This window comes from Brassica napus, chromosome A9 (assembly GCF_020379485.1).
Source record: "Brassica napus cultivar Da-Ae chromosome A9, Da-Ae, whole genome shotgun sequence".
NCBI lineage: Eukaryota > Viridiplantae > Streptophyta > Magnoliopsida > Brassicales > Brassicaceae > Brassica > Brassica napus.
In genome coordinates, this window is record NC_063442.1 from 14,120,068 (window position 1) to 14,144,206 (window position 24,139).

The window sequence follows — 24,139 nt, forward strand, 5'->3', positions numbered from 1 at the left end:
ATTTTCTTGCTCGATTTAGGAATATCAAAGATAAAGAAGCTCATTTTTCATTACGAAATGCATTAGTTGATCATTTGTGGAAAAAATATTATAATGCTCATTGTTGAACCCACGTATATGTTGTTTTTTTAATGATTTCTTGTATTTTTTAATAATAAATATTTAATTCAAATAATTTTATATTTTAATTAGTTATCGTAAACATAAAATAGTTGGGGTTAATTGGTAAATTTTTATAAGTATAAGATTTTATTTGAAATTATTAATAAAATACAAATGAAATCATTTAAGAAATATTATTTTTGGAGTAAAAAATGGAATAATACATTGGAATAAAATCTTACTCTATTTTGGTGTTGCACCATTTTGGAATAAAAAATGAGTAATACATTGGAGATGCTCTAAGACATGGCAAAGCTTCAACTTCATTCTTCATCATTGACCAAGCAGATTGATCTCAGCCATTCGATTTGAGTATATGTTAAGAGAGGGGATCATGTAATGCATAGTGTGGACCCTTCATTTTTTTTTTGGGACCCTTCATTTCATGTCGTCATGTTTGTTACAATATGCCAACTTCATTTAAAGGATTCATCATTTTGCATTTTCCACATGCATTGTGCTACAAATAAGTCAAACAAGTTTAGCATGAATGCCCTTGTCTAGTCTTTAAAGTTACATGAATTATACTACTAAAAGAAAAATAGAATAGGAGAATAATTATGTCATTTGAGAATAATCCGAGTGTTGGCTGAAGATAAGTTTCTTCAGGTTTCATCTCGAGACAAGCTTAACTTTTTCGAGCTTTGGTACTTTAGTAAAACTCAACATCTCGATTTCCAAAGCAAAACATTAAAAGAAAAAACATATGTGTTCCTTACAGTTTTGGTAGAGGAAAAGCGTTGAGCTGGTTTCCACTTTCTTACTCTACAATTTTTACTCACATTTCTTCTACTTTTTATTACTCTAAGCTCAGCTATAACTACCAATCACACCCATAAACACACATGCATTTACTTTTACATTTACACATCCACGCATCCTCGCCGCGTGAACATTTAATTCATCTTCAACCGTTAAAAACTTTATATTATAATTTTCTCGTCCTCCCATATTCTTCAAACTATATTATATAAACCCATTTTACGTTCTTCATATTCCCAAACCATATCCCTTTTCGTAATCTGGTTCTTAAAGAGAGATGGCGAAAATGTGTTTTATGATGATGTTGATTATGGTATCTATAGCCATTAACATGGTTGCTAGTGATCCAATTGCACCGTGTTACTTCATATTTGGCGACTCTTTGGTCGATAATGGCAACAATAATCAGCTTGACTCACTGGCTAGAGCTAATTACTTTCCTTACGGTATTGATTTCTCTCTCGGTCCAACCGGTCGGTTTAGCAACGGCAAAACTACAGTGGATGTTATCAGTAAGTCTTAACTAACTACATTTTACTTGCTTTTCCTCTGTTTTTTTCCTTGAAACAAGAAACTAAAGTGCTATGTTTCCTTTATCGTAATATTGAAAATAAAAAATAGCTGAGCTCTTGGGATTCGACAACTACATTACACCGTATGCCGCCGCGAGAGGAGAAGACATCCTCCGTGGAGTTAACTATGCTTCTGCTGCTGCCGGAATCCGAGAAGAAACCGGCAGACAATTGGTACTAACTAGTTCACTTAGAGATTAGCCATTCGGTAATTTGGACTCGTTCAGACCGGACTGTTTCAGATCCGTTATTTCTCTTTATAGAATTTTGGTCCGGTTTAATTTGGTTATAACTTATAAGGTCTTGATTTAGTTTTGTTTCTGATAAAAAGAACTTCAAAATATACTTTAAAAATTTGTAAATAAATAAGATTCACTATCATCTATGTTTAGTAGTCGTCGAGATGTATATAAAAGATCTGTTTTAGATGTGTTCAAAAAAAAAAAAAAATCTGTTTTAGCATATTTGGTTCGGTTTAGTTATATTATATTACTTTTGTTTGGGTTTGGTTCAATTTGTTCAGCAAAATATAAACCAATCGGCTCTACAACAATTTCCGTTCAACCGTTTAAGATCTCTGGTTAGGATTAGGCTAAATATGTCCATAGTTAGTTTCCTAAGCATCTTGTTCTAGAGTTTCTCAAAAAGCTATTTGTTTTTCTTCTTTAGGGAGGTAGAATAGCATTTGCAGGTCAAGTAGCAAATCACGTGAACACTGTGTCACAAGTAGTGAACATACTCGGTGATCAGAACCAAGCCTCGAGTTACCTCAGCAAATGCATTTACTCTATTGGATTAGGCAGTAACGATTACCTCAACAACTACTTCATGCCCACTTTTTACTCTACCGGTAACCAGTTCACGCCTGACTCCTTTGGTGACGATCTCATTGCCCGTTACACCGAACAACTCCGGGTCAGTATATTCTCTGCTTCTTTTAAAACTCCTCTGTTTTTGCTCTGTTTCTTTAGTTATACTCTGTTTTGGTAGTTTTTACTATTAGAGTGAGACTGAAGTTTTTGATGTTTGTTTCTGGTGGAGAAGATATTGTATAACAATGGAGCCAGGAAGTTTGCGTTAATAGGAGTTGGAGCCATCGGTTGCAGCCCAAACGAGCTAGCTCAGAACAGTAGAGATGGAAAAACATGTGACGAGAGGATCAACTCCGCGAACAGACTCTTCAACAGCAAGCTCGTAACTATAGTCGACCACTTTAACCAGAACACACCAGACGCCAAGTTCACTTACATCAACGCATACGGCATCTTCCAAGACATTGTTACAAACCCTGGTCGCTACGGTATAGCACCCAGTCTTCAAAACTCTTTCATGATATTTTTTCTCAAATATTTGATTTTTTTTTTTTATATACTTTTTTTTTTTGGCAGGGTTTAGAGTGACAAATGCAGGATGTTGTGGAGTTGGGAGGAACAATGGTCAGATAACTTGTCTTCCTGGTCAAGCTCCATGTTTGAATAGGAATGAGTATGTGTTTTGGGACGCGTTTCATCCTGGTGAAGCTGCCAATATTATTATTGGAAGAAGATCTTTTAGGCGGGAAGCTGCTTCTGATGCTCATCCTTATGATATTCAGCAGCTAGCAACTCTCTAAGTAGAGAGTGGGAGAAAGAGAGAAACCTGTTGTTTTGCTTGTATAAGTGTTTCGGTAGTTCTTAAGTGTTAACTCAGTTTGGACTCATGAAGAAGAGGTGATGTCTAATTTCGTTTGTGTTGTGTTTGATGTTATAAGTGTTTATGTAATGATTATGAGTCACTGTGTTTACCTCTTTTAAAAACTTTTATGCATTTGATTCTTTCATTTCAAAGGTATTAGTTTTTTGCCCTATATGTTAAAACGTAAGAAGGTTAAACCAAGAAGAAACAAGAGTGGACAATTTTAGTCTCGTTTTGAATCATCAAGAGTCAAGACAGTAGTCTAGAATATGAAATCTAAAACTCTTCTGTATTGTGTTCATATTGGGCCTCGAATGTTGAAAATGGGCTGAAGATAAACCCAATTTTTGTGTGGTTCTTTTGTTTGCCAGCAAGGATGACTGATATTCCAAAGATGCCATTCTTACACTAACCATTTATTATCTCCTTCAGAAAATTTTCTGGATAGAGAAGATAATGAGCTCCTTAGGATTTTCTGTTGGCACTTGTTCTCCACCAAGTGAGCAAAGAAAATGCAGAAGTTTTGTGAGCAGCAGCTTAAACAAAGCAGAGGCTATTAACTTGAGAAGCAAGCAAAAAATCTCTGATCATGAGTTAAGTTTTGTTCAACCAGCTTCTTGTGGTAGAAGAGAAGCAATTATTGGTTTTGGTTTCTGTATTGGTCTTGTTGATAACGTTTCAGCATTGGCTGAAACAAGTTCTTGTGAATTCTCTGTTTCTCCTTCTGGTCTTGCCTTTTGTGATAAGGTAGTTGGATATGGTCCTGCAGCTGTTAAAGGGCAGCTAATCAAGGTAAATTATATCTCAAATTAGTTTTACCATTACTTTATGATGTTAGATGGATATTGAATATATCGCATGTAGGCACATTATGTTGGGAAGTTGGAGAATGGGAAAGTGTTTGATAGTAGCTATAATCGGGGAAAGCCTCTAACTTTCCGAATAGGTGTTGGTGAGGTAATTAAGGAAATAATGTTTGGATTATAACTTTAATATTATGTGAAGTTCAGAAACACATAAACTGAATCAATTGTGGACATATATATTACAGGTGATTAAAGGTTGGGACCAGGGAATCATTGGCTCTGATGGAGTTCCTGCTATGCTTACTGGTAAAGTCAATATCTGTTCACGTGGGATACTTGAAGGATTGAACACAAATTTTTTATTGCATACGTGAAACTGCTTGATAGTAATCTTAGAACGGTCGAGTTATGGCTAATTGAATCACTGGACCTATAATTAAACAGCCAAAAATCGAGTTTAGTTGTAATATACAAAAACATTGTTATGCTTTCATCATTGACTGACTAAGTTTTTATTTTGGTTTATTACTTCAGGAGGGAAACGAACATTAAAGATTCCTCCAGAACTCGCGTATGGTGATCGAGGCGCAGGTTGCAAAGGAGGTAAACAGTAAACTGAAGACCTTCCTTAATTACTACACGAAATCTTATGTTAGTTGTTGATAATTAAATAATTAATGTTATATTATACCTAAACCCTGCTTTTCGCAGGCTCATGTCTCATTCCACCAGCTTCTGTTCTTCTCTTTGACATTGAGTTCATAGGTAAAGCTTGAGAGAGCTTTCTGCTTTTCTTTGTCTTTGCTGAGCCACCATCTTCTTTATAGAAACAAAAATATACTCTATTTGTAATCAAGTGAATATTTTCTGGCTCTTTTTCAAAGTTGTTTCGTTCATATATGCTTTATCCAAGCCCTTTTTCAAGAAATGAAATAAAATAAAATAAATTAAACTTTATCCATTAAACAAACACACCAACAGACGTCCAAGTAAAAAAAAAAAACATACCTCAACAGTCAACACAGCTTTACGCATTACGCAGGACATGCGAACTTGTATTGTTCGTTACACACTATTAGGGGAACGGAGCAAATTTTCATTATTTTATTTGGGTATCTTCGATAATAACCCTCATTTTTTTCTTTCAAAATGATGTAAACTCATAATTTTGAATTTTGCTCCAATGATTTCTAATAGATCTCAAAATCCACTCTGAAACAGAGTACACAATTCTATATTATTATTACGTATAGAAGAAGAAATCTAGGAAAGCATATGTATTGGTGGTTACGTATGAGAAATGTGTATTTGATTGATAATGTGAATATAATACAATTATGGAATACATATAGTATCGAAGAACAAGAGAATATGAATATATTAAAAGTATAGATTTGTTTAGGAAGATTTTTTTTTTTGAATATATATTAAATTTATTCAAAAGAAAATACCTTTTTACAACTAGTGCATCAGTTTTTTAAAGAATAAAAAAATACTACAAATCTTCTAAAAAAAAAAATCATATGTGTTATCTTGTGGCAAACCACAAAGAGAGCGCCGCTGCAAATTTGTAGTTCCCTTGTTGGCGAAAAGCTGAGCATCTATTCCGAACTTGGCGATCCACCATTCTTGCAAGCGCTACTGCTGCAATGGGAGTAGCCCCATGTCTCCTTTCGTTTCTTTCTTTCCAAAACGAATATATTGTTGCTTGGATAGTGTACTTTATAAGAAAACCTTGATTTGTCTCCATACTCAGGTCCACCAGTTCCGACCATTTTGTAGTGTACCTCCCTTGGAGCAGACTATACATAAGAAGCGACCAAACCTCAGATGAGTAAGCACACTCGAAAAACAGGTGATCCCGAGTCTCCAAAGGGTCATGACATAATATGCAAGATGGATTCACACTTGCATTCCAAGCAAGCATTCTATCTCCTGTGGACAGCCTATTATGAATTGCAACCCAATGTAAGAAAGCATACTTCGGAGTGCAGTGTTGGAACCATATCACCTTCCACCATGTGACTGGTGCCTCATGCTTTCGTGTTAGCTCCCATGTGAACTTTGTCACAAAAATAGATTTGAACTTATCAGTGCCCTGTTTCCAGAGAGTCTGATCCTGCACCAATGTCATCTTCCCCCTTTGCGCATCAATGAGAGTTTCAACTTCATTAAATACATCTATGCGATGTCGCCGCCGTCTCCTACTGGTCATGACCTTACAGACTGTTGAGTTAGCTGGAATGCCCATCTCAATACATCCTCGAGGTCCAAGAAGATCATGTAGTCTACCCATAGGCGACCATGAATCAAACCAGAAAGAGGTTGTGCTTCCATCTCCAACTTTCATCCTTTGTAACTCTTTTGCCTTATCTCGGTGCTTTAATATTTTCCTCCACATCCAGGAACCAGCTGTGGTAGCGTCATTGATAGACCAGAAGTTGCCTCGCTTTATCAAGTAGGTTTGAATCCACTTGGTCCAGAGAGAAGGTTTGCCTGAGACAATGCGCCATACCAACTTCAAACAACAAACATTATTAACTTCTTTCAAAGATCGAAGCCCTAAACCACCTGCGCGTTTATCCCGAGTGACTATTTCCCAAGCAATCTTTGCCTTCCTAGTGTTTAAGGCAGGACCTGACCATAGAAACGCTGAGCAAATACCATTAATCTCCTTAATACATTCTCCTGGTAGCAAGAAACCAGCCATCCAGAAATTAACAATACTTAGGAGCACAGATCTTATGAGTTGCAGCCGCCCCGCCATGGAGAGAAATCTATTCGTCCAAAGGCTAATACGTTTCCTGATTTTCTCAATCAGAACATTATAATCAGACTTTCCCATTCGCTTAGACAACAGAGGTAGGCCCAAGTATCGCACCGGCAGCTTGCCAGAAGCAAACTCAAACTGCTGCTCAAGATGATGAAGCGAGTCACCCGAGATCCCAGCATAATAGATTGTCGTTTTTTCCATACTTATCTTCAGTCCAGAGACTTTACCAAAGTAGTTAAAAACCTCGACAATACTTTCTATTGATCTAACTCTTCCATCTGTGAAAACCATGATGTCATCCGCGAAACTTAAATGAGTAAGTCCAAGGTTCTTACACTGCGGGTGATAGCCAAGGTGACGATCTGCTGCGCCTTTGTCTAGAAGTTTAGACAACACATTCATGCAGATAACGAACAAATACGGAGATAAGGCGCATCCTTGCCGTAAACCCCTCTCACTCTGAAAATATCCAGCTAGCTCCCCATTCACTTGGACAGAAAACGAAGGAGTAGTGATGCAGAGAGATATCCAGTGAATAAATGTTGCAGGAAAATCCATTGCTTCCAATGTTTTAAGCAGAAAACTCCATTGTACTGAGTCAAAAGCTTTGGATATGTCTATCTTCAAAGCACACCTAGAGGAAATTGTGTCCTTATGATAGTCCTTGACGAGTTCAGTCGCAAGAAGAAGGTTCTCAATTAGCAGCCTACCTTTCACAAATGCAGACTGGTTCAGAGCAATGAACTCTGGGAGAGTAGCCTTGAGCCTGTTAGCAATTATCTTTGAGATGACTTTGTAGAGAACATTGCAGCAAGAGATTGGACGGTAGTCTTTCATCTCTCTGGCCACTGTTGTCTTAGGTATCAAAGCCAAGATTGTAGAGTTAATTCCTTTAGGTAGAAAACCCTTCACAAAGAAAGATTGGACCGCGATGATGAACTCTGACCCAATGACTGACCATGCTGACTTAAAGAATTCAACTGTATATCCGTCTGGACCAGGTGACTTATCATTAGGCATACAAAATAAGACCTTCTGTATCTGTTCTGGTGTTACCTCTTTCAGCAGTTCTGTCTGTTCCGCAGCAGAGCATCTGTAGGGTAAGAGAGTTTGCAGACTGCTCATCTCAATATCCTCAAAGTCCACTGGTTTATGTTGAAGAAATTCTCGAAAAAAACCCTCAGCTTCTGTCTTTATATCTTCTGATTGCTGAACAACCCGGCCATCTCTGCAGTGTAATTCTTTGATGGAGTTACTAATCTCTCGAAGTGTTGCTGCTCGATGGAACGTCTTATTGTTGTTGTCTCCCACGTTCAGCCAATGGAGTTTTGATTTCTGCTTTAGAAACCCCTCCTCTAACGTAGCGACATGCTCCCAACGCGTGAAAGCTCTGTTTTCTCTGTCCAGATTCTGCTGAGACGGGTTCCTCAAATTCTCCTCCTGTTTGGTGCATAAATCATCATAAGCCTCTACAGCTTTCAGAGATAAATTGCCCATTTTCTCTTTTGCTAAAACCCGAATCTCTGGCTTAAGAGCCTTCAACTTCTTTGAGAATCTGAAGAGGGAAGACGTAGACATGTGGATCGGATCTGTTTGCTGCCAGAACTTCTCTATCATTGGCTTAAACCCCTCCAGCTTTGCGATAGCATTCACAAATTTAAACGGCCTCTTTGGCCGATTAACTTCTGGCCTTAGATGAAATCTGCACCGTAAATGGTCTGAGCACCCTCCTCCTTCAAACACATTATATGATTGCTGAAATAATCTGAGCCAATGATCATTGATCAACACTCTATCCAACTTCTTTGATATAACACCTTCTGCTCTTTTGTTTGTCCATGTATACAATGGCCCATGGCAAGCAAGATCAGACAGAGTGCAATGAACAGCTACAGTCTGAAAATCTCTCATACCTTGCGATAAGATAGGATCAGTGGCATGTAGAGAGTGTTCCTCCATATTTAGTATCTCATATAAGATAGGATCAGTGGCAAGCATTATTGATGTCGGGGTTCTTCTGGAATGTAAGAGGATTCAACAAGAAAATCAAACATTCCGTAATGAAGAAGTGGGTACAGAACCAAGATTTCTTATTTGGTGCTGTGTTGGAAACAAGAGTGAAGGAAGGTAGCAGTGAGAGGATATCAGATTCAGTTTTTCCAGGCTGGTCTATGATGTCTAACTATGACTATAATCCTTTAGGTCGAATTTGGCTGGTGTGGAGACCTGAAGTGAGAATTACTCCTTTTTATAAAAGTGATCAGTTGATCACAGTTTCAGTGGAGATCAATGGATGCGCAGACATGTTTTTCTACACTGTGGTCTACGCAAAGAATCTTGAGTCGGAGAGGAAAGAACTTTGGGAAGACTTAAAGAACCATTATAGTTTAGGAAGATTTCAGTATCCCTTATTCTTGTTCTTCTTCTCTCTCTCATGTCTTGAAAGGTGTATCATAACAGCTGTGCTATAACTAGCAAGTATCGGGGGTCTTAATGATTGTCTTTAATGCTTTGACTCAAGTTCAACTCTGGTTTGATTGTGCTAACTCGATATGGGGTCCCCTCAGCTCGAGATGGGCCTTTGATCTTCATGGGACCTTCTTCGGGGCCTTGGTGACACTGGGTTGAGCTCTTAGATCGAGTCTGAATCGAAGTGAAATCCGCCTCCAACAATAGCCCCATCCCCACCCCCACGAAGACCTGAAGACCGATATGTCTCGTCGTCTAGGTTGGACGCAGATTCTGAGCTGGACGGTGTGTTGGAGGTCGTCTGTTATTTAGGAGTTTTAAGACCATGCTTGACTTTTTGTTCTCTTGTCTTTAAATGTTGATTTGATTGAAGATTTGATATAAATCTACAGTTTACTGCCACTGCGTCATTTTGATGGGAAGGAGTGTAACTTCAGTTGTTATAAGTTACTTTCCTTATAAATTATTCCACTCATCTGAAATTTTTGTCTCCTTACTCTCCTTTGAGCCTTTGGTGAGAAGAAACTCAAGGAGGCTCCCTTTCTTCTCGTCTCCCGGTGGTTCCGAAGGTTCACCGTCTGACAATGGGCTTCATGTCTTGCACCTGTCTTCTTCTTATGTCATTCCTTTATCCGGGAATGTCATTTCGTTTCTACTGCTTTGGTGCCCGCAACAGGCTCCAGTACCGGGAACAGTGTTATGGTTTGATTCATGTTGTTTGACTTTGATTTGAATTAAGTTCGTTATTGAAAACAAAATCCTGATTAGTTCTAAAAAAAGAAGATAAGAAACCGTGGATTTGAATAAACTCTTTGTAATGGAGAAACCGTGGATGATAAGAAAGCAAAAACATAATGATTTCTGAAAAATACTTTTGATTATACGACTTTGAATACACTATGGTAAGCTGCTTTACAATCATATATAGCAGAGTTCACACTATCTTCACTCAACAGTTGGAAAGCTTATCAACATAGAGATTTGAGAAGAGTAAATTTGTTATAAAATGAAAAAGTAACTTTGCGGAAGTTGCACATGATTGAGACTGGTTCTCTTTACCGTTGAGAAGACAAAAAAAAATAGTAATGGGTTTTGTTGAGGCTGATGCTGGTGGAGAGGTTATGGAGATTGGCTGACTGCTTATGAGACCCATCTTGTATTGATCTCTTGTACCTTTTTCAAGAATTTCGTTCAAGATGGAATTTAGAAATGGTATTTAAAATAATTTTCTCATGGGATTTTTTCTCTTTTTCTCATTTTTTCATTTTCTCTTAGAGCTAGATAAATAAACCGAACCCAAAAACTCGAACCGCACCCAATCCGATAAAAATGAATCTCAAACCGATCCGAACCCGACATAAATACCGAATGGATCTTATTTTATGGTATTTTGGGTTATGTATATTATCCAAACCGAATCCGAACCTAAATGGATGTCCGATAGAACCCGAAATATTCAAAATCCAACAAAGAACTTGTACCAAACATGATATCAATTCCTAATATGTATCTAAAATACACTAAAATATTATTGAACATCTAAAATAATTATCTATTACATGAAGGTTGATGGTTGAAGGTTACGGTTGAAGCTAGAAATTTTTAGATTTTGGTTCTGTTTTCATTGAATAATGTTTCCCATTTCATGAGAACTTAGTTTGCAATGCTTTCATTTATTTAGTTTTGTTTCTATCAATAACTATGTTTACCTTTCGTTTGATTTTCAATGATCACGTTTGATGTTCTTTTCTTATATTTGAATCGAGTTTACTTATGTTTTGGTTACCAAATAGGTACAAATAAAGTACTTTAAAACCGAAGAATCGATTTCACTTATGTTTTGGTCACAAAGTAGGTACAAATCATGTACTTTTAAAATGAAGAACCGTTTGGGACCCGAATCCAAAAATATATCAGTTGTACCAGTTCTTTGAAGATTTACTAATCCCGACCTGAACCTGTCCCGAACCGAACTTTCATATAATCTGATGGATTGATTTTGATAAACCCAAAATATCAAGACCCGATTGGACAAAATTGAAATCCGATTGAGACTCCAAATGCTCAGGCCTATTTTCTCTCATGGAATCTCTTCCTTTTCTAGCGTCGCCTCTCCTCTTTTTTTTATTTCTAGGTGAAGATACTCCCTCTGTTTCATTATGTAATTAGTTTTAGAAAAAAAAAAATTTCACAATATAAGGTGTGTACATAATCAAAAGAAACTTTTACATTAATTGGATATTGTGTGACCAATCAAATAATACATGTTCTTTAATACATGCTTTTTTATTATTGGTTAAAATTATATATTAAATATTGTTTTCAAATGTAATAAATTTTTTGATATTAACACCGTTGACTTAATTACCTACGTATTGAAACAGAGGGATGAACAAAATTTATGGTCATTAAGTAAAACTAAATTACCACATTAATGACCATTGTCACCATTCAATACCATTCAACAAGATCTTGAGCAATGTTTTAATCAAGACCTTGACCAAAGTTTAACCAAGACCTTGAAACAATATATTGACTAAGAGAAATAGACTAGATCTTCATCAATTTTTATGATGATGGGTCCTCAGTTAACTTTTCTGGACAGTATTATAGACCAGATTTTGGAGGGTATAACCCACCTCCAGCAACTATGTAATTAGAAATATCCAAAATGTTCTTATAATAATATATAATTATAGGTTGATGAGCAGTTCACATTATATATCATCACTCTTAACTTCCCAACTTTATACAATTTTCAGTAACAATGGCTATTTTTTTTGTAAGAACCATGCAGAACAAAAGATATATAAAATTAATTATACATACTGAACGAAGAAGCTAGGGCTTATATGATGAATTATTAAAACCTTTTCATTTAATTTCATTGTTTGCAGAAGAAGGAAGTTGAATTTAACCTTGGATATATTGGAGAAAAGACTAGACATGACGCAGTACGATCTATCGCTCGTTGTAAAGGTACCAACACAATTGAATGGTTATACTACGCAAAATAAATCATTCACTAGAGATATACGAGTTTTTATTAAATTACGTCTAACATATGGTTTTCTGTGGAGTCTTTTTTGTAGATGAATGCAATAATACGCAACACGTAAATGCCACTGTGGAGTCTTAAAAATTTAGGTATTCACGTTAAAAATATGGTCAAGAATATTATGTTTAAATCGAATGTGTAAAAAAATACAAAAAATTTGTTAGCAAAAAAAAAAAAAATACAAAAAACTGTTCTATACTCAGTTTGTTTACGTGAGTACGCAAAGTCATTACCATTTTCGTAGCTTCCACCATTTTACTAATTACCATGAAATGAAAACACGCTAGCCAACCAATTCAAACAATTGTTACAAATGTTTCTTTGTTTTGTTAGGAGTTAATTTCGTAAATTCTGACGAGGGAAGCGTCACACTAATTGTGAAGGGAGATGGATTTGATGAAGATCGAATTAAGAAGAAATTAGATAAGATTCAGAAGGAAGCAGATGGTGGAGGAGTATGGCTATCCTGTTTTTGTCGCTGATATAAATGTGTTGTTTATCTATCTTCAATATGTCTTCAATCGTATGTTATTAACTGCTTGAAATTTGGTTCAACTAGTAAAATTTTCCAATGTTTATTTTTATATCTTCGTGTGATCGTGTCATATCAATAATTAATGAGTTTTGGTTCAACTTTTAAGATATGGTCGTGTAAATTATATTAGTCAAACAATATGATTTTCTTTATTGAAAACAAAATACTGATTAGCTCTAAAAAAAAGAAGCAAAATACTGATTTGCGGCTAGTATATTGTAGTTGTTATAAGCAAACAATGCGATGATCATCCTCTAACTCTTTTTAACGGCGAAGCCGTGGATGATAAGAAAGCAAAAACATAATGATTTCTGAATGATACTTTTGATTAATACAATTATGAATACACTATAGTAAGCTGCTTTAGAATCATATATAGCAGAATTCACACTATCTTCACTTGACAGTTGGAAAACTTATCATTAGTACATAAAGATTTGAGAGGATTGAGATTGGTTCTATTTACCGTTGAGAAGACAAACAGTAATAGGTTTTGTTGAAACTGCCACCAGTAGAGACAGTGCCGTCCCAAACCATTAGGTGGCTTAAAGCATTTGAAGAAAATGTGACATTTATAGAATTTTTTTGTCTCCTTTAAAACATCGTCTCAAAGACAAAATTATGTGTGTCCATCAAAATGATCAAAGTATTTTAAAAATCACGGCTGGGAAAAATTTCTTTTGTTTGTCAAATAAGTTAAATTTCCTTTTAATGTCATTTTGGTAGCTATAACATTACAAAATGAAATGAAAACTTGTAAAAATGAAGGAAGATCATGCAGTTTTGGTATTAATATCAACTCAAACAAATGAAAAAAGCTTGCATGTACACAAAATTTAAGATGTGGCCCAAATTTTTTTAAAAAATTTATGTGGTCTAAAGTTTGTGCTTTAGCTGCCTTAAAGGAGGAACGGGCAGAGAGGTTATGGACTATTTAGAAACAATAGAGATGAAGACTTCGTGATAGATATCCCAAGTGAACTTGTACCTCTTAGGTAACACATAATTCTTTTCAGAAGACCACGTCTGATAGATAGTAAAATTCATACGTTGACAAATGAAATTCTTAGCAAACTGAATATCAGGGATGTGTAATGTGTTAACGTAAGATTTGCAGTTTTCTTGCTGAAACTTTCAGTTTCTAGACAGTCAATGATTTCTTCTTGATTAAACCCCTTGAGTCCTTGACCACAAGACGAACTTTGAATTTATTCACTATCCCATCTAAATTCAGCTTGATTCGAACAACCACTTTTGATTGTAAAGAACTTCATAAGCTGTTCCATCGATCATATAACGTAACTATGTGATCTTTTTGTAAATGTGACCTAGGGGAGTCGAACCTTGGTAAAAGAGTGACATAAGAATACATGTCCACTAGGCTATTAAGTTTTTAAGTTTTTAACATTAGACAAATATTTAAACAATATTTCAATGTAAGCACTACTCCGTTCCTGGTAACGAATACCTTTGCCGGAACCAACTAACGGTGCGCCGTCGTAAGAAAATATCTCCAGTGTCGTTAAAATTTTCCGGGATCGATGATCTTTATGTCTTCGTCAGTGTTTTTAAAACCAGACCGGAAGTTGAACCGAATAATTTTTGGATCATGGTTCAATATGGTTCGACCGTATCAAACTTAGTCTAATAATCTGGTTTAATATATTTCTAGCAAATAAATTTAAAAGTAATTTTAGTAAGTATGATACACAATTAAAATATAAATAAATTTAAAATATAAAACATCATCCATATAAACTAGTTTTATGTTCATATGGATGGTTATTAGTTTTTTTGATAGTTTTAATAATTTTTATCAGTTTAATAATTTTGAGATCCAATTCTGCTACGTGACTGATTCATAGTCGAACCAATTAATAGATCCAACCCGGCTATGTAACCGGTTCATGATCGAACCTAGTTCAACCATCAGGTAGGTCCGGTTTTAAAAAACATTGGTCTTCATCGACTAATGAGAATATGTAAACTTCGCTTGTTTTCGATGAGGATTAAACCTCTGGACCATCGCCAGAATAGCGTTTCGTTGCCGCCGTTAAGCCATCTGATTTCTCCGACGATTTAATAAGCGTTGTTTGCAACTTTGCATTGAATCTGTTTCTCTCCAACTGGTAGATATTAATTAAAAGTAAGGGATGAAACAGAGTCAGCAAGGAACAGAACGATGGAGACCATTAAACTTTTAATGTCGGATCGAAATAGGTTAAAATAAAATATAAAAAACGATAAAAAAATCAAGTAGCCTTATGACATATATTAAAACAAAAACAAAAAGATCACAAAGTGATGTCGTTTTAATGATCTGATCGATTTTTAAAACCAAAACTAGATTTGTACCCGCACAACCGTGCGGATATTAATTTTCATGTTTATATATATATTTTACATAATTAAAATATATTTTTAAAGTTACTTATATATTTAAATGTTTATATATAATTATTTTAAATATAATAATTTGATAGTTTTCATGCTGTAAGTTAATTGATTATTTCAAATCATCACATATATTTGGTATTTTTATTATATATATTTTAAAATTGTTTTATTCAATTATTATGATCTTGATCCGTAAATCAAAGCGCTAAATTCTTTTTATCAATATTTTTTTTATGTTTATTCATTTAATATAATAACTATATATATATATATAAAGTTTAAGATAAGTTAATTTTATACATACATTATCTAATTTATTAATGTTAACCCGTTCTACCAACATATTATATTAATTTATCAGTTTAAGATAATTTTATCATATTTAGTTAAATACAATGTTTGTTTTTAAAATGATAGATATAACTATAAAATAATAAAATTTGATATAATTTTTTTCATTTTATAAAAGATAACTGAGTATATATATATATATATATATATATATATATATATATAAATGCATAATAACATTAATTTCATTACTAATTATAAAATTAGTGAAAATATTTATATACAATTTTTGATAATTAAGATATTGTTACAATGTTTTTCAACAAATTTGTTAAGAAAATTAAATATATATATTTATATTTTAAATTAAAATATATCAAATTATATTATGATTTAAGTAGTTAAAATATTATATATTGGCATTAAAGAAATACATTTAATACAAATATTAAATGATGATCCAAATAAAAATATTACACATGAATAAATGTGAATTTGTTAACCAATCCGAGTTTTTAGGAGTCGATGTTATATTAAGAATGATATATTATTAATCCATATTATTAGTACTAAATGAATGATAACTGATTTCTAGTGAGGGTCCATTTTTTTAAAAATCATACATGAATCAAAGTTGTGACTTCTGTTTTAATATATAAGATAAACCATTTTTTTCACTTGGCAGCCACATAGGAACCACATCAGTAATTAAAGCAAAATCATTTACAGTTTGGTGCATTTGACCATATTTTAAAAATTTATGACTAAATTTTTAAAAGTTAATTAGTTCATGCGGTTTTTAGCTTGTTTCAATAAACCGTGTATCAATAAACCTGAAGAAATAAGTTCATGGGGGAAGAATTGACAATTTTTCCTCTAAAGATCAATTAAACATTAGTTTTGATCATTGTTGATGCCTGTTATTGCTTACTTCACGTGATACTAAAAAAAAGTACGCAAATTTATTCTAACACTTTGTAAGGTAAAATTAGTACATGTTACTTGAATTATATTCCAACTCTAAATATATATTCAAAAATATCGTTAAATATTTAGTTAACCATTCCTTAAAGTAAACAGTATTAGTTAAATATTTTGAAGTATTTCTAAATATAAAATTCCTGAAATTAATACAGTATATATAGAGTACAAATTAACAAGTTAATTATTGAAGTCAAAATTAATTATCATATACATTTACAAAAAAAAAAAAAATCCAAAAACAAGTACAAAGGAGGAGATATCACCAAAAAAAAAAAAAAGGAAAAAAAAGACCACCAAACCCGTGGAGTTGTTGTGTTGCCATTTCATACCTTTGGTAGGAGGCCAAAGCCATAGCCGAAGCCTCTCTAATCCTCAAACCCACCCCTTTTGCTTTACGTTCTTCTCTCTTCGATAATTCGATTCCTTTAGTCTCACGGGCGATCCCTGCTTGATCTTCAATCAATCTCTCTGCTTCGAATATTCTTTTTTGTTTTCCGATCTGCGCCCGTCGGGATCGGCCTAGTCTTCTCCAGTCATCTGGTCCGTTTGATCAGGAATTCGAGAGGACAAGAACATCGAATTAGTTGCTGTAAGATTTTTCGATTGGTTCTGTCTGAGGTTTTGTTTGGTTTTGATTCGCTTGTGTCTGATTTTGGCTTAAGTTATGAGTTTTTTTTTTTAGTTAAAAGGGTTTATGTGAATTCATCTAAAGATTTCGTTTTGTTGTTTCATTTGTCGAATTTGGAAGCTTGTAAATTAAAAGTTTTGGTTTTTATTTCAATGTTTATTGTTGGAATCAAGGAACTGAGATTTTGCATTTTTTATTTAGTTTATTCAGGTTTGGATTTTAACTGGTTAATAAGATGGATGAAAACAATGGAGTCTCAACCTCACTCCCACCATTCCTCACCAAAACATATGAAATGGTAGATGATTCCTCCTCTGACTCAATCATATCTTGGAGCGACCACAACAAAAGCTTCATCGTCAAGAGCCCCGCCGAGTTTTCGAAAGACCTTCTTCCAAGATTCTTCAAACACAAGAACTTCTCCAGCTTCATCCGCCAGCTCAACACATATGTAAAGCTCCTGTCTTTCTATCATCTCTTTGCTCGTCCTTAACCCTTTTGTGTGTGTTATAGGGTTTCAGAAAAGTCGATCCGGAGAAATGGGAGTTCGCAAACGAAGATTTCGTTAGAGGCCAGCCTTACCTAATGAAGAACATCCACAGGCGAAAACCGGTTCACAGCCACTCGTTACAGAACCTACAAGCGCAGAGTCCTTTGTCTGAATCAGAGAGACAGAGCATGAAGGATCAGATCGAGAGGCTGAAGAGGGAGAAAGAAGTCCTTCTCGCGGATTTACAGAACCAAGAGCTTGAGCGTAAAGGGTTCGAGCTGCAAGTAACAGCGTTGAAAGACCGGTTACAGCACATGGAGCAGCGTCAGAGATCGATAGTGACATTCGTTTCACAGGTTTTGGAAAAGCCAGGGCTTTCTCTGAACCTAGAAACCCACGAGAGAAGGAAAAGAAAGCTGCAAGAGACAGAGACTTCTCTTCCTCCGAGCCGGTCACACGCAGCGCAGGTGGAGAAGTTGGAGTCTTCCTTAACGTTCTTGGAGAATCTTGTCACGGAATCTTGCGACAAGGGTATGGATATTGATGTGAACGAGTCAACTAGCTGCGCGGAGAGTCTAAGTAATGGAGATAACAGAGCCAAGTCAACAAAGATTGATATGAACGCAGAGCCTGTTACCATAGCTGTTGCTGCTCCAAAGACAGGGGTTAACGATGTGTTCTGGGAGCAGTGTTTGACAGAGAATCCGGGATCGATTGAACAGCAGGAAGTTCAGTCAGAGAGAAGAGATGTTGATGCAAATAAGATTGGAGATGGAAGGACGTTTTGGTGGAATGCTAAGAATGTAAATGATATTGCAGAGAGAGCTTGATATTTAAGCTCTTTTGTAAAATAGATTTTTTTTTATTACTACTTCTGAGATCACTGTCTTGTGGTTCATTGTTTATTCTGTTTCTGTACGCTATTGTTTTGGGGGAAGAGTAATATAGATGCATATTGGCTCTGGATTGATTTTACCTTCACGACCTTTCCTATAAAGCTGTGACTTGTTTTAGTATAAAGACCAAAGAGTCAAATAGGGGTAGAGAGAGAGAAGACAAAAGAAATTTAAATAAAAAGGCTCCGTTGCTGGGCATTCAACCCTGGTCTCCTGGGTGAAGGCTATTGTGGACGCGTTTACTGGTTGCCTACGAAGTTCAATGAATCAATTGGATATCTTACTCGATTGGACAGTTAAAGAAGCTCTTAAATCAACAAGCGGTTGATGTAAAGAAAAAATTAAGTGGTAAATTAAGGAAATTGCTTAAATATAGCAAAGATTATAATGTTAACTAGATTTTTCACCCGCACATCCGTGCGGGTAGATTTTCATTTTATAAATATATAACATATACCATCGCAAAACTTTCAAAGATATAATTTATATTTTAGTGTTATATATTATGTAAATCTATAATGTTATTGGTTATGTTTTTTATTCGATATTACTAATGTATAATGATTTGTTTTATACATTTTACTTTATTATTAATTGTTATTCTATATTAATATATTTTCGAGTTTGGTAAAATGAATTCATAGTATGAAATAAACAAATTGAGAATCTCCTTTATTTTTTTTTCTAATTTTACAGACTGAATACAATATATTTTAAAATTTTATTTAGTTATACTATATAACTGATATTTTCTTAGCATAATTTATATTTCTATGTTATTTATTTTAGTATATTTTTGGATTTTATAAGTAAATACATGATAATAATACTATATTATTAATTATGAAATCAATCGCTTCATTAATTTAAAAAAAATAAAATTTTATCAAGATTTTTTTTTTTTGACATTTTTTTGACATATTTTATCAAGATTTTGTTAGATTGTTTCCAACATATTTTGTTATAAGTAAAAATAAAATTTAAATTTACAGTTAAAATTTATTTATTAATATCTATATAATTTATAATATTTTTTCAAAATGTTATATATTAAATAGATTAACTTAAATAATCAAATAGATGTTATTGATGAAATAGACCTAGTATGAATTTTTATGGCATTTCTTTTAATAAAGAAGATATATAATATAATTATAAAATTTGAAAATAGCATACAATTTTATTTTGTTTTATAATAAAATCTTATTTAAATTAATGTATAATTGTATATATTATTAATTACGAAATTAATCAATAGTATTAGTTTAAATAAAATATTTTAAATTTTTAAAAAGATTTTGTTAGATTTTTTCTCAACATTTTGTTATAACTAAAAATAAAATTTAAATTTACAGTTAAAATTGATTTATTATTAATATCTTTATATATTTAATAGATTAATTTAAATAATTAAATAAATGTAATTTATGAAATTGACCTAATAAAGTTAATATGACTTTTTATGGTAAATAAAAATGGTACTTCTCTTTTAATTGAGAAGATTAAATAAATGTAATTTTCTAATTTGTTATTTGCAAATGACAAAAAAACGACAAAAGTTTGTGGTTAAAATTCTAGGACATTGTTATTCCTGATTTCCTATACATGGAGTGTTACAAAAAAAAAATGAGAAGGTTCCTATATATGGATATAACAAATTTTAGCAAGTTAAAACGAAAACTTAGAATGCTTATTTAGTTATTTTGACAAAAATGAAAGTTGTTAAATTTGGATATCCGTATACAAAGTTCACAAATCATACGACCATGTAAAACTTAAGGGGGCGACTGGTTTTTCCGCTACCACCCGCAAACGCAGCTTTTGCGGTTGGTAGCGGTTGTCGGCGGTTTGCAACAATCACTCAAAATCGCTTTAAACCGCTTCAAAGCGCTATGGATCTCATAAATTCAAAAGCTGGTTCCAGCTAGCGTTTGCGGTTGCGGACGGTTGCGGGAGGGTAAAATTTTTTTCTTTTTTTTAAAACAATATATATACAAAAGTAAAAATATTTAATAAAAATTTTAAAATTGAAATTATGAAAAAATATATAATAAAAACAATTTCAATAAATTTTCAAAAATTAAAATTATAACTTTCTAAATATAAATTTTATATTTATTATAATTTTATGATTTTTGATATTTTTATAATTATATTAAATGTAAATATTGTTAATTTATTATTTGAGTGTTACCGCATTTGATAGTTAACCAGTCATAAGTCTTCCGCAAACGCACCAATTTTTAACCGCAGTACCAGTCGTACAAATCTCTTAAAACCGCTAGAAACTGCAACCGCCCGCATCCACAAACTCCCGCAACCGCTGCGTTTGAACCAGTCAGGCCCTTAATAATTCATTTTCTTTATTATCATTTTTACTATCATCATTTATTTTCTATTGCGGCATTGCCACTTAATTATACCCGAAAACAGTAAATTTAACTCGGATCTAATTTTTGAGAAAAATATATAAAATGCTACAAATAATCTATCCTATACTAAAAGCCCGATATAAAGTGATTTCAGAGTGTCCACGTCAACAAATTTATTCGACCAATCAAAACATTTCAATAATACACGTAGGATTTCCTAAGCTGTTGTTTTTGAATGGGCTTCAATGTGGTTTTAATGGGCTTCGTCACGTGTACAATTAGAAAGAAAAAAACCCCCGAAACGGATAAACACGATGCTCTCTCAATGAGGCACTTTTGCCTCTCCTAAAGCTGTTGTGGGACCCACACTATTTTTTTCTTAAAACGAGTGGGCTATGGGCTATCCATCATATTAATGATTTCTGGTTTATGTCTTCATGGGCTGACTTTTTTTCTGGTTTATGTAGGTCAGCCGTCGTCTTCTTCGCGATCCTTCGTTTGAGGACGCTTCCTCTTCCGGCATATCATTTTTGTTACTATCTTTATGACTCTACGCACGATCTTTATTAACCTCTTCCAAATCCTCTACAATCTCTTATTTTGGCTTCTCACCTTCATTTGTATCTCCGAAGAAATCCATAGCTTTCGGTTTTGATATAGGTATTATAGAATTTTTATTCCGTTCTGTTTTTTTAGTAACGAAATCTGTTCTAATTTTAAATTGATCTGAACCAGTGAGGATCAGGGACAAGTCGGAAATGAAGGTGGATACAAAACTTAACAATGAAAGAGTCTTTAGGAGGCTTCAGATTAAGGTTGATGATAAGACCTATTCAAATCTCCGATGCTTTCTTAAGACCTTTGGGTGTGGCATCGCATGGTTTCTTCATCTGTCACTCTGTCAGTGTGTCCATCCTCTAGATTTTATCTCATATATATATATATATATATATTCAGACGACAATTTAGAAACTTTGGGAAATATCCTTTCTGATTATGTCTTATGTTTTTGAACTTCATAGGAAAACGAAAAGATCCCGAAAGTTTAGATTTTTGTGGGAATAATAATATCGATTGATTTTAATGTTTTCAGCCACCGAAGGGGTGAAAGTCAAAGCTATCAAGGAAATCCTGACCATTTTGAACACGTAAGCTCCCTTTCTTTACCTCTTACAAGTTACAAATGTTGTTATGATCTGTTATAGACACTACGGGAGATAAAGGTGATTTTTTTATATGAGTTCGCGTTTGAAGGCATTAACATAGTATTTTGAGTTGTTGCATTACGTGAACTTTTGGTGTCTTATTGGTTCATTTTTTTGATGGTAGAATGAGTTTTTGAATTTGTTGCCTTTGGATTGTAGATCTTTTGTACAAGGATTACCAAGGAGACCAGAAGCTCACTATCACCACTTACTCTTCAACCGGTGTTGTAAGTCTCTGTATGTTAATGTTGGAATAAAGCTTTGCGCTTTATGTGATGATTAGTCTTTGTTATAAGCTTTCTTATTAGAAGTCATAAACTTTAAACTCGAGGTTTTTTTTCATGTGATGAAGTTGATGTTTTTATTTTGTAGGCAATCACTACAAGTGGAACAAACAAGGGAAATTGGTTTGTGGGTGATGTAGCTACCCAAGTGAAGAACAAGAATTTCACTGTTGATATCAAAGTTGCTTATGATTCTTCTGTAAGCAATAATACATAAGACCATCATCACATAACTTGTCTTTAGATATTCAATATAACCTTTTCTTTTGACATGTTACTTTCTGCTTTTATTTCAGATCCTTACCATTTTTACCTATGACGAGGCTACCCCTGGATTGAAGGCAATCGTTAGCGCCAAGGTGCCTGATCAGAAATCTGCTAAAGTAAATCAATAACTTTCATTTATAGTTTTGTTATGTAGGGAATATGTTTAACAAACATGGTTTGCGTGTTTTGTTCTCAGGTGGAGCTCCAGTATCTGCACCCACATGCTGGTATTTGCACCAGCGTTGGATTGACAACCAACCCTGTTGTCAATTTCTCCGGTGTGATTGGAACCAGTGTCTTGGCTCTTGGTACCGATGTGTCCTTTGACACTGAATCTGGCAACTTTAAAAACAGCTAAAAATGAATACATGATGCGGTTGAGGAATTTACAGTAACATGTAATTGCCGAGCACTTATTTTGAAGTATCAGACACTTTATTTTGGTAGCATATATAAGTTTAAGATGATAAAATTATCTCCCAACGTTTGTTATACAGGCTGGACATCTCATGGTTTGTTTCACACAGCACCACTTAGTGGCTGTAATTGTTATCTAAAAGGAGGCTATTGCGATGCATGGTCCAGGGTCCAAAACAAACCCGATACTGATTCCCCGCAGAGACATTGGTGGTAGAACCTACACTTTTCAGCTCAAGCTATCAGGTATAATTTAAAGTCAAAGCATCAGTGATGCACGATCTCTTGCATCTCTGAATGACGTCAACGTCTTCTAAAACCAACATTTTTGACAGATTTTTGACACATCATTTGCATAATTGACCTCATGTTTTTCTATATGAGAGTTCAACTTAGTTACTTCCGTGTTAACATGATCATAATCTCTCTTTCCTCCAGCTAACAGGTAACGGTGGCTCTGGAGACAATATGTGTGGATCATAATCTCTCTTTTCTCCAAGAAATTTAATGGAGACAAACACAGTGCAGGGGAACCACATGTAATCGAGAAAGCTGTCAGCGATCAACAACGTCTGGTGGAACTAACATGCATCTGTCTAGGCTACTGTATGCGGCAGCATTGGGAACGACCCCATCGTCCCAACACCGGATCATGCACCCAAGAAGGCACGTTTTCCATATAACTCCACTACAACTTTTGTTAAAATAATGGTATCATTTCCAGTGCTTTCCTTTTCTTTTCCCTACATATTCCCTGATAGTGTGTACTCAGAATTTAATCATATTGAAATTTCATGTCAATGGTTCTGGTCCACCATTCCTTAATGGTGGGGAAAGACGGGACATGGTTTGAGAAAGCTGAGGATGTTTGTTTGGAACTCAGAAATGTCCCCAAAAAGAGAATGAGAAATGCTAAGTTAGAGTTAGTTTCTTATTACCATGTATTAATTACTTTTTCAGTACACTAATTTGTTGACTTTTTGTTTAGAGCTTTTAACTAAATAGACTTTTTTTTTGTTTGCGAGCCTCTATCTAAATTGTCGAAAATGTGTCAAAACAAACTATGGTGTTAGGTTATTATCTTCTATCAATGACCT

The 24,139-nt window shown here is 34.2% G+C and overlaps 4 protein-coding genes across 4 annotated transcripts; all 4 read left to right on the forward strand.

Moving 5' to 3' along the window:
* The first annotated feature begins 1,125 nt into the window (after positions 1-1,125).
* On the forward strand, positions 1,126-3,315 carry LOC111201003 (GDSL esterase/lipase At5g45670). Its single transcript, XM_022692776.2, has 5 exons — positions 1,126-1,436; positions 1,546-1,670; positions 2,166-2,411; positions 2,541-2,796; positions 2,885-3,315. The coding sequence occupies exons 1-5, from the start codon at positions 1,202-1,204 to the stop codon at positions 3,106-3,108; spliced, it is 1,086 nt and encodes a 361-aa protein (XP_022548497.2). The 5' UTR covers positions 1,126-1,201; the 3' UTR covers positions 3,109-3,315.
* Positions 3,316-3,555: 240 nt separating this feature from the next.
* LOC111201002 (peptidyl-prolyl cis-trans isomerase FKBP13, chloroplastic) lies at positions 3,556-4,874 on the forward strand. The gene is made up of 5 exons (XM_022692775.2): positions 3,556-3,962; positions 4,035-4,127; positions 4,222-4,282; positions 4,511-4,579; positions 4,688-4,874. The coding sequence occupies exons 1-5, from the start codon at positions 3,627-3,629 to the stop codon at positions 4,750-4,752; spliced, it is 624 nt and encodes a 207-aa protein (XP_022548496.1). The 5' UTR covers positions 3,556-3,626; the 3' UTR covers positions 4,753-4,874.
* An 11,892-nt stretch (positions 4,875-16,766) lies between these two features.
* Positions 16,767-18,571, forward strand: LOC106410698 (heat stress transcription factor A-4c). The gene is made up of 3 exons (XM_048740646.1): positions 16,767-17,072; positions 17,313-17,562; positions 17,625-18,571. Exons 2-3 carry the CDS (start codon positions 17,347-17,349, stop codon positions 18,429-18,431), a joined length of 1,023 nt encoding a protein of 340 aa, XP_048596603.1. The 5' UTR covers positions 16,767-17,072; positions 17,313-17,346; the 3' UTR covers positions 18,432-18,571.
* Positions 18,572-21,627: 3,056 nt separating this feature from the next.
* Positions 21,628-24,071, forward strand: LOC106441301 (mitochondrial outer membrane protein porin 3-like). The gene is made up of 7 exons (XM_013883133.3): positions 21,628-21,769; positions 22,234-22,301; positions 22,447-22,557; positions 22,655-22,741; positions 22,822-23,023; positions 23,123-23,288; positions 23,481-24,071. Exons 1-5 carry the CDS (start codon positions 21,628-21,630, stop codon positions 22,981-22,983), a joined length of 570 nt encoding a protein of 189 aa, XP_013738587.2. The 3' UTR covers positions 22,984-23,023; positions 23,123-23,288; positions 23,481-24,071.
* The last annotated feature ends 68 nt before the right edge of the window (positions 24,072-24,139 follow it).